General features: G+C 42.1%; 1 protein-coding gene across 16 annotated transcripts in view; it reads left to right on the forward strand.

Moving 5' to 3' along the window:
• SEC31A (SEC31 homolog A, COPII component) overlaps positions 1-13,766 on the forward strand; it is a 64,894-nt gene that overhangs the window by 37,047 nt on the left and 14,081 nt on the right. For 9 of the 16 annotated variants that reach the window (XM_075998629.1, XM_075998632.1, XM_075998624.1 and 6 more), the window contains 3 exons: positions 148-321; positions 4,439-4,562; positions 6,799-7,128. In XM_075998629.1, the coding sequence (XP_075854744.1) occupies positions 148-321; positions 4,439-4,562; positions 6,799-7,128 (628 nt within the window). The remainder of the gene's footprint in view (positions 1-147; positions 322-4,438; positions 4,563-6,798; positions 7,129-13,766) is intronic. The other 7 variants (XM_075998628.1, XM_075998630.1, XM_075998634.1 and 4 more) reach the window with 2 other exon arrangements.

The raw sequence follows: 13,766 nt of genomic DNA on the forward strand, positions 1-13,766 counted from the left end.
TATCGCAGTAGATTACTATTATATATAGCATCAAGAACAAAAAGCGGTCTCTTGAGTGATCTGATTACTTTAAGAAAATCCACATATTGTCATACAGCTGGGTGAACTCTAACAGTTTGCTTTGCTTTTCTCCATTGCTTCTTACAGCCAAATATTGTGCAGCTCCGTGACAGACTTTGTAGGGCGCAAGGAGAGCCCGTGCCAGGACACGCGTCACCAAAAGTTCCCTGCGAGAAGCAGCAGCTGCCTAAGGGCAGGCTGGGACCGATTGCTGGCCACCCACAGATGCCAAGAGTCCAGACTCAACAGTATTATCCCCATGTGAGTGAGACGGTCCGCATGAAGTAGGAGCATTCATATATTTCTGTTTCGAATTGATGGTTTTAGTTTAGAGACCTGCTCTGACATGATAAAACTAGACAACTTATTGGGTTTTTGTTTGTTTGTTTTGTTTTTTCTTTATTTTTTTTACACCCTAGGAATTCATTGCACAATGAAAAACATAATGTTTTAATAGTTATACTTTTTAGATTCTTGAAGTGATATTTATGATCTACTTTTTAAAATCATCCTTTTCTTGAATCTGGTCCAACAGAGTATATTTTAGATATAAATTAGTTTTAAGCTTTCTAGGGAGATTTCTTCTTATTTCTCTGTCACTTAAACTTCCCTTACACACGTGCATCTGTTCTCGAAACTTCTATATGATTCATCTAACGAGCTGTAAGTAAGGTAGCAGGAACAATGTTGTTGGTGATTTGGTTAATTTAAAAAATATTTTTAGAATATAGTCTTTTTTGAGTATTCTTTCCTGAATTATTAGTATAAGTTTACTCTGTCTTTTTTTTTTTTTTTTTTTTTTTTTTAAGAGAGTCTCACTTCTGTTCCCCGGGCTAAAGTGCCCTGGCATCAACATAGCTCAACCTCCAACTCCTGGGCTCAAGCGATCCTCCTGCCTCAGCCTCCTGAGTAGCTGGGACTACAGGCTTGGGCCACCATGCCTGGCTAATTTTTTTCTATATATTTTTAGTTTTTAGTTGTCCAGCTAATTCCTTTCTATTGTTTTTTTAGTAGAGACAGGGTCTTGCTCCTGCTCAGGCTGGTCTCGAACTCCTGAGCTCAAACAATCTGCCCGCCTCAGCCTCCCAGAGTGCTAGGATTACAGGCATGAGCCACCTCGCCTGGCCTGTTTACTCTGTCTTCTGTATCTGCACAATAAAGAATATCCAAAATACAGACATTTTTTTGAACAACTTGGATATTAGAGAAAATTGCATGACCAGAGGTTTATGAAGTTGTAGGTAATGTTGAATGTGAGAAGAATTAATTTTAATTTAATTAAATTAATTAATTTAAATCACCAAATGTTTTTATCATAAAATGTGACCTCTTATTATCTTTTACTATTTCTTATGGAAACTTTTACATTTCCAGACTGGCAGAGAACCTTCATGTCTTCAAATGAAGAGTATTTTTTTCATAAGTAATAAATGGTCTTGATTGATAGCAAAGTTAGCAGGTACTCTGCCAATTTTTAAATAGAACAAATTGCTGATAGAATTGAAAGTATCTTTTTACATTTCATTATAGCAAAAGTAGCTATAAAATCATGAAAACTAAAAAACACTATCAATACTCTTTTGTCTGTTGTACTTTTGGTACTTCATCAGGATAGATTGTATTTGAATAAAACTGGTAACTATCTAGAATACTCTTTTAATTTTTTTTTCATTCATTTGACAAATATTTATTGAGACCCTGCTTAGTGAGTGCCTGGCATTGTTCTAACTGTTGGGGGTAAAATAGATTAAATTTTCTACCCTCGTGGGGATTATACTCGACCTAGAAAGTCTATGACAAGTGAGACGATCAGATGATGGCTAGGGCAGCTAGGCGGCAGAGCTGTCAAGCGACTCACCACAGCTTTGAGACACAGGGCTTGGATTTCTCAGCACTGCACGGCTGGGTACGTGCCGGGGTCGGCATTAGGACTCCCAGGCATCTCGTGTTAGTCTAGGCTGTCTCGCCAGGGTACTGAAGCAAGGTAAGCTCTACATTGGGAGAAGAGAATATTTACTCTTTATTTCCTTGGATTCATCTGTCTTTCTGGGAAAAGGCAAAAACACCTCTGGTGTATTTTAAGAAAGACTTATTTCAAGGACAGAAAAACAAATTGAATCATAAATAAAGCAGTGGTTTTCCTGATTAAAGCTTACGATACGCTGAATAAACAAAGACATTGGCTTGTGGTTTTAAAGCAGCGTTGATGGGCAGGGGTAGAAGGATGGACAGATTTAGGAGTTCCACTGCCACCCCTACCAGCACAGCTTTGCTTTTCCCGTTGACCCTTGAACCACATTGGGGGTTAGAGGTGCCCATCCCCTACACCGTTGAAAATCTTCATATAACTTTGGACTTCCCCAAAACTTAACTCCTGGTAGCTTACTGTTGGTAGGAAGCCTTACTGATAACACGAACAGGCAGTTAACACATATTTTGCATGCTACATGTATTATATGCTATGTTCTTACAATAAAGTGAGCTGGAGAAAAGAAAATGTTATTGAGAAAATCGTGAGGAAGAGAAAATGTATTTTATGCTTCATTAAGTCCAAGTGGATCATCGTAAAAGTCGCATCCTCCTTCCTGTCGAGCAGTCTGGGGAGGAAAGGGAGAGGCTGGTCTTGCTGTCTCCAGGGTAGCAGAGTTGGGAGAGGGGAGAGGGGAGACCTCGTGAGAGGCAGGCACACTCTGTGTGACTCGTGTTGAAAACTATTCATGTGGGCCTGTGCCGTTCAAACCCACGCTGTTCAATCGTCAACTGTATGTTATGTTGGAGTTTCTACAAAGATTTACTGGAAAGATTTCGATGGCTTAAAAAAAAAATTGAAAACCATTAGCCTCCAGGGTAAGCAGCGTGGTATAATATGGAAAACATTGCCCTGGAAATCAGGAGGCCTGAACTCACCAACCAGTGACCCTCAGCAAGCCCCTTCGCTTCTCTGGCCTTGGTTTTCTCACTGTTAAAGGGTGGGGATTAGGCTGCATGATCTTTAATTTAACTCAGCTTTAATAATCTCTGATTGTGTGATTTTTTTTTTTTTAAGCCTCATACGGGACTAGTCTGATTTTTGTGGCTCTAATGAAATCCAGGAAAGGGAGCTTATAGCAGTATGTTTGCAGATTAGTAGCAGCATGAATGCTATGAATGCATCAAAAATCATTTTACTTCATTACTTTTTTCCCCTGGAATATTTTCTTTCCTTCCCTACTTATAAGACCTCACTTTTCCTTGATGCTTGAATGGCATCGTTCTAGTGCTTCGATTTAGCTTTTCCTATCGATTTTTCTCCCGCCTCCCTCCCCCTATTTTGTTATGACTGTGTTTTGGAATCCCAGCTCTGTTGAAAACAATTGCCTGACTAATGTTGTGTTGCTGCTCTTACTTTTTGTTTTGCATCTGGCTGTTAATATCTTTGGATTATTTGTTTTTGTTTTTGTTTTTTTGTTTTTTGAATGTTTTCATTTTTTATTTTCTGTGATTGGTATTTCTTTGTTCAATTCAGGTTAGAATTGCCCCTACTGTCACTACCTGGAGTAACAAAACTCCTACTGCCCTTCCCAGCCATCCACCTGCAGCCTGTCCCTCTGACCCAAAGGTATATCCTTCATTTATTCCTCTTTGAGCAACACTCTGCTCACCTACACACATGTATAGAGAGAGAGAGAGAGAGAGGGAGAGAGTGTTGTGTATTCTCTACCCCCATTGCTACCTCCCACCTGCTCGCTGCATTTTAATCCTTTTAGGATGCAAGAAACAGTCTTTAACAGAATCAATTTATCTCCTTATCCCTCCTTTCCTTTTGCAGTTCTGAATTGACTGGAGCTAGGAAAACTTCAGCCAAAGTTCTGACAGTGGTTTAAATCTGATTTCACTGGAGATTTTTTTTTTCCTTCTTTCTTTCTTTCTTTCTTTTTTTTTTGTTAGCATTGCAGAAATGGAAAAGAAACAAAAATACCCTTGATGGCATTTATATTTTTATTTCTAGAGTGTGGAGTAGTGGATGGAAATTAGTAGCGATGGAAAATCCTGGTGACTTATTACGAATATCACTGACTCTATTTTGTGAGGCTGTTGGCATCTTTTGCCACTCATGCAGTCATTGGTTCAGATCTGTCTGATCTGTAAATCATTCCGAACGCGTTGCTCAGAACACGTGGCATCCTTACAAGTCGAACAGGCTCAGTGCAAAGGGGGGGGGGGACAAAGCAAGCACGGTGTCCTGAGGAAGAGAGAACATGCGAGATCAATGTTTCTCATGCAAGAAAGTGTCTTTTCAGTAAACATAGAATTCCATTTAAAGATTGTAAGTCCATCTGGTAAGATTCTGGGTTCCAAATGTAATCCTCCCTTTTGCCGTCTTCTCGTTTTTTCCTAGGGAGAAAATCCTCCACCTCCGGGTTTCATAATGCACGGGAACATGAACCCCAGCGCTGCCGCCCAGCGCCCCACCTCTCCGGGTCACATGCACGCCCAGGGGCCTCCTTTCCCACAGCCTCAGCGTAAGCAACGCGCCCCCTCCCCCCGGGTCCTTCCCCAGCAGCGTTTCTTACCTATCCAACACAGTAGCCCTTCACTCTGAGGCCCCAAAGTCACGGTCCCAGCGATTTGGACAAAGTGAGAGCCGTCCTGGGTGGGGCCTCTGAGTCCCTGCCGTACAGAAACAAGGTCCGCCTCAGAGACGCCCCGAATCAACACGCCAGGAAGCAGATCCTGCGTCACTGTGTCCGGAACAGTTGGTTACTGTTCCCGGATCCGTCACCGAGACCCGTTAAACAGAGCCCAACGTCCCATGGTTTCGGTATTTAAAAAAAAAAAAAAATAGAATTTTAGAAATGGTTTTGTACATACTCTCTTCCTTTAGGGCAAGGTGACACAAACCATTTTTGGGAAAATGGTTTCAAGGGGCATTTGTTGTTGTTTTCCTATTTTTATTCATTTATTTATTTATTTAGTAGAGAGGGGTTTTTTTTTTTTTTAGGGCAGTCTTGGGTTCAAGGCGGGATTAAGCAGAAAGTAGGGAGAGTGCCCACATGCGTACGACCTCACCCATGGTTGACATCCTTGACTGCAGGGCCGTGTATTTGTCACAGTCGCCGAAGCTACAGGGCCACCCCTTCGCCACCCAGAGCCTACACCAGTGTGCACGCTCCATGTTGCGCATTCTGCGGGTTTTGACAAACGTTTTAGAAAATAGTTGCGCTCAGGCCAGGCACGGTGGCTCACGCCTGTAATCCTAGCACTCTGGGAGGCCGAGGCGGGAGGATCGCTCAAGGTCACGAGTTCAAAACCAGCCTGACCAAGAGCGAGACCCCGTCTCTACTAAAAATAGAAATTAATTGGCCAACTAATTATATATATATATATATATATATAAATGACCCGGGCATGGTGGCTCATGCCTATAGTCCCAGCTACTCGGGAGGCTGAGGCAGGAGGATCGCTTGAGCCCAGGAGTTGGAGGTTGCTGTGAGCGAGGCTGACGCCACGGCACTCACTCTAGCCCGAGCAGCGAAAGTGAGACTCTGTCTCAAAAAAAAAAAAAAGAAAATAGTTGCACTTAGAAACTAAAAAAAATCACCACTATTTCAAAATTTACATTAAAAGCAAAAAATAAAACAAAAATCTCAAAGGGGAAAATTGTAAGACTGAACGATTACCGCTAAAACAAAAGGTCATTACCTAGTTAAAAACTAATCTTCATTGAGTGTGTTCTATGCCAAAGTGGGTGTTCTTAGTCCACTTACAGCTGTGCTAAAGCGGACACGTGCAAATTTGATACGACCTGTCATTCCAGAGCTGAAGCTGCGAATGCCGTCCTCAGAGTACTGTTCTGAAGCAGATACATTTCTACTAGCTTCACTCTGGGGCTTCCCACCTAGCCCTGGCCATGGTGACTGTGACAGCATTAAAATCCCCCTAATCCCCGTTTAGATCTTTGCATTAAAAACACGCCCGATCGATTACTAACCAACTCCATGTAATATGTGAGATACTGTGGAGTGATCATTATTAGATCGGGGATCGTAGAGTTGACTCTTAATCTGGAACTGTGCTGAGGCTCAGAATTGGAGTAGCTGGGGATTTCACCGGACACCTGGGGAGGATACTGGGTTCGTAGAAGTTGTGCTTGCCCTCCAGTTCCTATGGGGGCGCTGGCTGTCTTGAGCTGCCACCAAACTCCATGGGACTCTTTCTGTTAAGTAGGGGGGTGACTTTCAGCCCCTGGTGGCCACTGTAGTCTTTTCACAGGAACAGGAAAAGTCTCAGAAAAGGGTTGTTCTTGCAGTTCTTGGGTCTGATGATTCAAAGACTTTCATAACCAGCAGTAGTTTGGGGGTGGTGTTTTTCACATGTTGCACCTAATGATTTTATTTAATTAATTAATTTATTTATTTATTTTTATTGATTTATGATAGTGAGTTTATTTTTTTTAATTTTTATTTTTTTCTTTTAGCGTATGATGGGGGTCCAAGTGTTAAGGTTACATATATTGCCCATGCCCCCCCCTGCCCCCCTCGAGTAAGGGATCTAATTAATGATTTTAAGTAGATTTAGGGCATCTGAGCCTGAAAAACGTAACATAGAATGAGTGTTAATTTGGGGCTGTAACTTAACTGTGAGAAGAAGAATTATTAAAGTCACTTCCGTAGAATGAGATAACTTTTTTTTGTTTTCTGCTGCTATCTGGATAACCGTGTAACTCACGACAATTTCTGTTTCTTCCCCTCGATGCAGCTTGTCAAGCAGCCCAGCAGTACTCCTTCGGAGCAGGGGGGCCAGCCGCGTACCGGCCTCAGCAGCCCGTTGCTCCTCCTGCTTCAAACGCTTACCCTAACACCCCTTACCTGCCTCCTGCTGCCTCCTACCCTGGGCCGTCTCCGCTGTACCAGGCCTCCGCGCCTGCCTCCAGCCCTGCTCCCGCCTTCCCTCCTCCCCCTCCCTCCGGAGGGTCCTTCCAGCACGGCGGGCCCGGAGCTCCGCCGGCGTCCTCAGCTTATGCCCCGCCGCCTGGAACCCCAGGTACACTGCCTGCTGCCGGCGAGCTGCCTGCGTCCCAGAGAACAGGTCTGCGCCCGGAAGGGCTTCCGTTTGCCTCCCTCCTTTATCCTTTCTCGCACAGCCGGGTGGACAGAGGGCTCTTACCTGTGGTTGTCAACTGCATGACGTGAGGCGTCGGTTGGGCTTTGATAACAAATTCCAGGGCTGTTTATAAAAGTGTGATTTCCCCATGGTGAACTTGACCTGCTCAATGAGGAGAGCCTCCGACCCTCAAAGGGGTAATAGCGTATAATCGGCCCATTGAACTTAAACTAAGCGGTAAGAAATTAATTGGCAGGATAACCCGTGGTTGGAATCGGATTGAGTGGGCGTTGGTTTCTTTATTTGAGCAAAGGCATGCTCTGTGTTCTTACTAAGTTTTCAGTTTTTAAAATTATTCATAGCCTAAATTTGTTCATGCAAATTAGGCAGTATAGAGTCTTAAGGAAGCTGAACAGATTCTATGATTATGTTCATTTGTAAGGGTCCAGGGTGATCTGGATATGTTTGGCAAAGAAAGAGGGTGAGAAAATACAAGTCTGACAAAGAGAACCTGTAAGACAATAGAAAGAGTGTACAGTAATACAGCGATTCTCCATTAGGCCAGTGCTGTTCTCAGGCATTCAGTAAATTTTTAGACTTTTTTTTTTTGGTCTACTAGTGTATTTGTGCCTGAACATTTCTAATTACTATCATAATTTTATAAATATCTTTATAGTGAAATAATATATTTTTATTAATATTTTTGATTGGCATCATAATTGTATACATTTATGGGGTGCAGTGTGATGTTTTGATATATGTATACGATGTGGAATGATTAAATAAAGCTAATTAACAGATCATCACCTCACCCATCATTTTTTATGGTAGTGAAATACACATTTTATAAATTCTTTTTATCGCTCATTTATGTTACAGTATGAGCATTACGTATTACGTTAATTTTTATGAGTAGGTTATGTTGTTTCATTTTCACTCGTGGATAGTAAAAGTGGCCTCAAAAGTCTGTGTTGTAAAAAAAAAGAATCAATCACCTGGGGTTCAACTGTTTATACATAGAGGTCAAGAATGCAGGCTTTGGAATCAGACTGCCTAGGTTTGTATCTCAGCTTCACTACTTTCTAGCTACGTGATCTTGAGTAAGTTACGTAACTTCTTAAGCGTCAGTTTTCTCAGAGAATAAGACACTAGTCCCTACTCATTCAGAGAATTGAATGCATTAACACATTAAAAGACGTTAGGAAGACAATCACTGCCGTTTAAAAAAGCTAGGTGGAATTATAGAAAATCTCTTTAGAACTCTGCATTTTAGCATTTAAAAGCAGTTCTCTTTCTAGTTTATAACTGATGGTTTTAAACTAGAGGGGCAAAAAAGATAAGAGACTTGTTCTGCTAATACTGAAGTTGTTCTGGGGGAATCCAGTATATATTTCCTTCTTTTTATGTGTAAGCAATAACTTAAATTAATAAAAGTACTTAATAAAATAGGATCTGTCAGGCCGGGCGCAGTGGCTCATGTCTATAATCCTAACACTCTTGGAGGCTGAGGCAGGAGGGTTGCTTGAGCTCAAGAGTTCAAGACCAGTCTGAGCAGGAGTGAGACCCTATCTCTACTAAAAATAGAAATATTAGTCTCTACTAACAATAGAAATATTAGCCGGCATTGTTCACAGCTGTAGTCCCAGCTACTCAGGAGGGTGAGACAAGAGAATCACTTGAGCCCAGGAGTTGGAGGCTGCTGTGAGCTATGATGATGCAACTGCACTCTACCCAGGGCGACAAAGCAAGACCCTGTCTCAAAACAAAGGGTCTATCACGGAAGTATTCTTTTCTAATAATATGACTTCATAAATATGGATATAAAATATTTTTTAAATGTTACTACTTTTAAAGTCACATGGATAGTCGATCCCAGAATTACACACACATTTCCTTCCCCTCTACTCTGATATACAATCCTGTGCTGCATAACCAAGTTTCAGTCAGTGATGGACTGCATATGTGACAATGGTCTCATAAGATTATAATATATGGCTGGGCACAGTGGCTCATGCCTGTAATCCCAGCACTCTGGGAGGCCGAGGCAGGAGGATCGCTCGAGGTCTGGAGTTCGAGATCAGCCTGAGCAAGAGCGAGACCCCGTCTCTATGAAAAATAGAAAGAAATTAATTGGCCAACTAAAAATATATAGAAAAAATTAGCCGGGCATGGTGGCGCATGCCTGTAGTCCCAGCTACCCAAGAGGCTGAGGCAGGAGGATCGCTTGAGCCCAGGAGTTTGAGGTTGCTATGAGCAAGGCTGACGCCACGGCACTCTAGCTCGGTGACAGAGTGAGACTCTGTCTCAAAAAAATAAAAAATAAATAAATAAATAAAAGTATAGCACATACAGTTAGGTATAGTACATAACACTTGATAATAAATAGCTATTACTGGTTTTATATTTACTGTACTAGACTTTTAAAAATCATTTTAGAGTATACTCCTACTTTATTTAAACAAAAAAAAGGTTAATTATTTTTTTATTTCAGCATATTATGGGGGTACAAGTGTTAAGGTCACGTATATTGCCCTTGCCCCCTCCCCCCTCGAGTCAGAGCTTCAAGCGTGCCCATCCCCCAGACGGTGCACGTCTCACTCATCGTGTTTGTATACACCCGTCCCCTCCTCCCCTCCCACCTGCCCGACGCTGGAAAGAAAGGTTAATTGTTGATCAGCCTCAGGCAGGTCCTTTAGGAGGTATTCCAGAAGGCAGCCTTGTTACCATAGGAGATGACAGCGCCTGTGTGTTACTGTCCCTGAAGTCCTTCCCGTGGGACAAGCTGTGCAGGTGGAAGACGGTGATATTGATGATCCTGACCCTGTGTAGGCCTAGGCTGATGTGTGTGTTTGTGTCTTAGTTTTTAACAAAAAAAGTTGAAAAAGTAAAAAAAGAAATTAATAGAAAAGGAAAATATTTTTGTACAGCTATACAGGGTATGTTTTAAGCTGTTATTACAAAAGAGTCAAAAAGTTAAAATATTAAAGAATTTATAAAGTGAAAAAAGTTACAGTACAATAAGGTTATTATTAAAGAAAGAAAAAATTTTCAAATAGATGCAGTGAAATATAGTGTAGGCTAAGTGTACGGTGTTTATAAAAATCTACAGTCGTGTGCGGTAATGTCCGAGGCCTTCTCATTCACTCACTACTCACCCAGAGCAACTTCCGGTCTTATAAGGTCCATTCATGGTGAGTGCACTTCTTCCGTGCTCAGGTATGCTTAAATACACACATGCCTGCCATTGTGTCACAGTTGCCTGCAGTATTCAGCACACTAACATGCTGTGCAGGTTTGCACCCTAAGAGATAAACACAGCCCTGTGTTTAGTGCGTCCTAAATCACACGCGCACGCACGTACATTATATGCACCACCCTTAACTACACAAATAAAATTTCAGTATTACACTGCAGATGCTTGAATAGCTTGACATTTTGGAGAGGAGTGCTAATTCGTTTGTAGAGTTCCAGAAATTACCTTTTTAAAACTTGGCTGAATGAAAGACAGTACCCATTCCGAATAGTTGGATAATAATCAGAGTTCCTGAGTGAAACAGGTAGCGTGGGTTCAAGTATGTCCCCACTTAAAAAGTAGGGGAGGGAATTAACGTTTATTGCTAACGTTGGACAAGTTCAACTTATCAAATATTTTCTTACTGAAGTCTTACAACCCTGAGAAATAGTAGTAATTATTCCTTTAAAAATTGCAGATGAGGAAACTGAGTTTCTTAGGAGTTCTGTAATGTTCTCAGGATTGCTCAGTGGTATTCTCCAAGTTGAGATGCAAACCCAGGTCTCAGTCTTCAAAGCCCAGGTGCATTCTGCTGTACCAGGTAGTCTAGTCCCAGTGTAAGGAGTAGACAGCTCTCAGCATTGGAATTGAAGAATTCACCTGGCAACACTCTGCTAGGCATTCGTTACTTCATAATCTAAGTTAAATTATTTGCATGGGTATTTTTTTCCTCCTTAAGCAAAGTGCCATGAGACTATTCTTCCTTTGTATGCCGAATAACAGACTGTTCTAACCTGGCTGAGAAACGGAATGACTAACAGAAAGAAGAAGCAAGCAGACATTTTTCAGTATTCAGCATGTACCATGCCTAGCTGCTTTGTTCCCTGTTGCATGTTAACAGTGCTCTATATTTTAATCACTAGTTGCAACTTTACCATATTTTACTTTTGGATTTCCTGAAAATTTTACTTGGGTTATATGCATAATCGTGACCGAAAAAGTTGATCTTTGTTCTAATGTGTTTTAGATCATGATTTCGTTCAGGATTTAAAAATTATAGTCGTCCAGTGGATAATTTCTGACAGACACTACAGGTTTTCAAGCCCTCTGTTTTATCGAACCACAAAATTATGGGCTCGGGGCTCGGAGAAACTAATGTTGCAATCAGTAAAACATTTCGTTAAATTCGTAATGAGTACATGTTTAGTCTACAATCAGAATTCTCCCAGACAGAAGAAGTAGGGAGATAGCAAAGGACAGTGTATTTCTAGCGAACAGCAGATAACTCTGTGATAAATTAGAACATACAATTTGTGTTTGGGCCCAATTTTGGAGAGACGTACGTGCCAGGGCAAGAAATTTATGTGAAATACTGCACACAGTGACCAAAAAGTTTCTAGTGAAGTTCCTTTGAACTGCCGAGCGGTATATAGTCAAAGGGCTACTTGAGGGCGATTAATCTGGAGGTAGCCCTGCAGGATAGGCTGTGGGCAACACAGCACTCAGAGGCAGGGAAAGCGGGCCCTGGCCTAATGCTAAGTAGAAAGTGGAAACAGCCCAAGTTAGGAGAGCACGGTGTCATTTCCACATGGCAGTGCAGGACAGCAGGGTGCTCGCCCTGTTCTGCTGTCTTGGATAAAAGCGACACTGCCTGTCGCTTTTTTTAGAGGCAGGAGGGGTCCCTGGTTTGATGTGTGCTCGTTTGTCAGGGAGAGAGCACTTCCAAACACGAAGGCCCTAGCATCGCACACCTGCCAGCTAGCCTGGAGCTATCCCTGGGTGAACATTATTGACATTATTGTTGTTAAACAACAGAAAATGCAATGAACGTATGTAATCTCGTGCTTCTTCACATAGAAGAGTCTTAAGGGGCAATAATCTTGCACATTTTCACGAGCCAGTTATTCTGAGTTTTTTTTTAAAAATTTTTTCATAAATATTCCTTACTCCTGTTAGAGTACCATTCAGATACAGAAAAGGAGTGTGATGGCCTTCTGTACTCTCTTTGGATAATTCTGTTTTATCTTGTGTAGATGGACAATGACTTCAAGGATGCATGTCTTTCTGAATATTAATTTTTAGTTTTGTGACACTTTTTTTTTTTTTTAAAGTGTGATGTCCCAGTCTTATAGGGAAGGAGAAGGCCTGTCTGGTTGACCAGAATGCTTTATTTTCTCCATCTTGGATTATCTTCTAGCCAGAACTCTCTGTGCCTTCAGCACTAATACCGTGTTTCCCCGAAAATAAGACAGGCTCTTATATTTATTTTTCCTCAAGAAGATACCCCAGGGCTGGTTTTCAGGGGATGTGTTATTGTTTTTTTTAAGTGCGGCACAACCATCTACGTTGATTCAAATAGAGTGAAGAACATCATCCTCATTCTGGAACATCATCCTCACTCTCCAGACCCCGAATCCCATCCTGAACGTCTCGCGACTCTGTTTCCTTTAGAGCCACCGGCCCCGATCTCTCCTGTCGAGCACTAGAGCTCTCACGGGGCGGATGAGAAGGGCTGCTCGTGTTCTTTCCCGCTCCACCACGATGCACGGGTTGTGCAGATGCGCTATGCAGCCACGCCCATCACTAGGGCTGATTTCCATAGCCACGCCCATCACCAAGGCTGATTTCCATAGCCATGCCCATCACCGGGGCTGATTTTCATAGCCACACCCCTCACTAGGGCTGATTTTCATAGCCACACCCCTCACTAGGGCTGATTTTCATAGCCACACCCCTCACTAGGGCTGATTTTCACAGCCACACCCCTCACTAGGGCTGATTTTCATAGCCACGCCCATCACTAGGGCTGATTTTCGGGGTAGAGCTTCTATTGCGCACATTCTTAGACATTCTGCTAGGGCTTGTTTGATGGGTAGGTCTTATTTTCAGGGAAACGCTGTATTTAAAGAGGGTGTTGTACTGGCAGCGTTGGTGTCATCTGGGAGACGGTTCTGGAAAGACAGAAATTCGGGTCCTCTCCTTATACCTAATGGATTAGAACCTGCATTTTAACAAGATCCCCAGCTGAGTTGGATTCACAGCTTCGAATAATACCGAAGTGGCCACACTAGGTACAACGTGTTAAGTACCTCTCAGTGATATTTCTGAGCTTCATTGGTCAAATATTAGAAAAACAATCCATGCAAACAATTAGGGAGATATTGTTATTTTAATTAGGAAGGGATAAAATTTTCTCTTAAAAGAGTTAGCTAGTACAGTAAGAGAAAAAAGTGATGTTTAAGAGTTAGTGGATCTGGCCAGCCACGGTGGCTCACGCCTGCAATCCTAGCACTCTAGGAGGCCGAGGAGGGAGGATCACTCAAGGTCAGGAGTTCAAAACCAGTCTGAGCAAGAGTGAGACCCCGTCTCTACTAAAATAAAAAGAAATTAA

This window comes from Microcebus murinus, chromosome 29 (genome assembly GCF_040939455.1).
Source record: "Microcebus murinus isolate Inina chromosome 29, M.murinus_Inina_mat1.0, whole genome shotgun sequence".
NCBI classification, from domain to species: Eukaryota; Metazoa; Chordata; class Mammalia; order Primates; family Cheirogaleidae; genus Microcebus; species Microcebus murinus.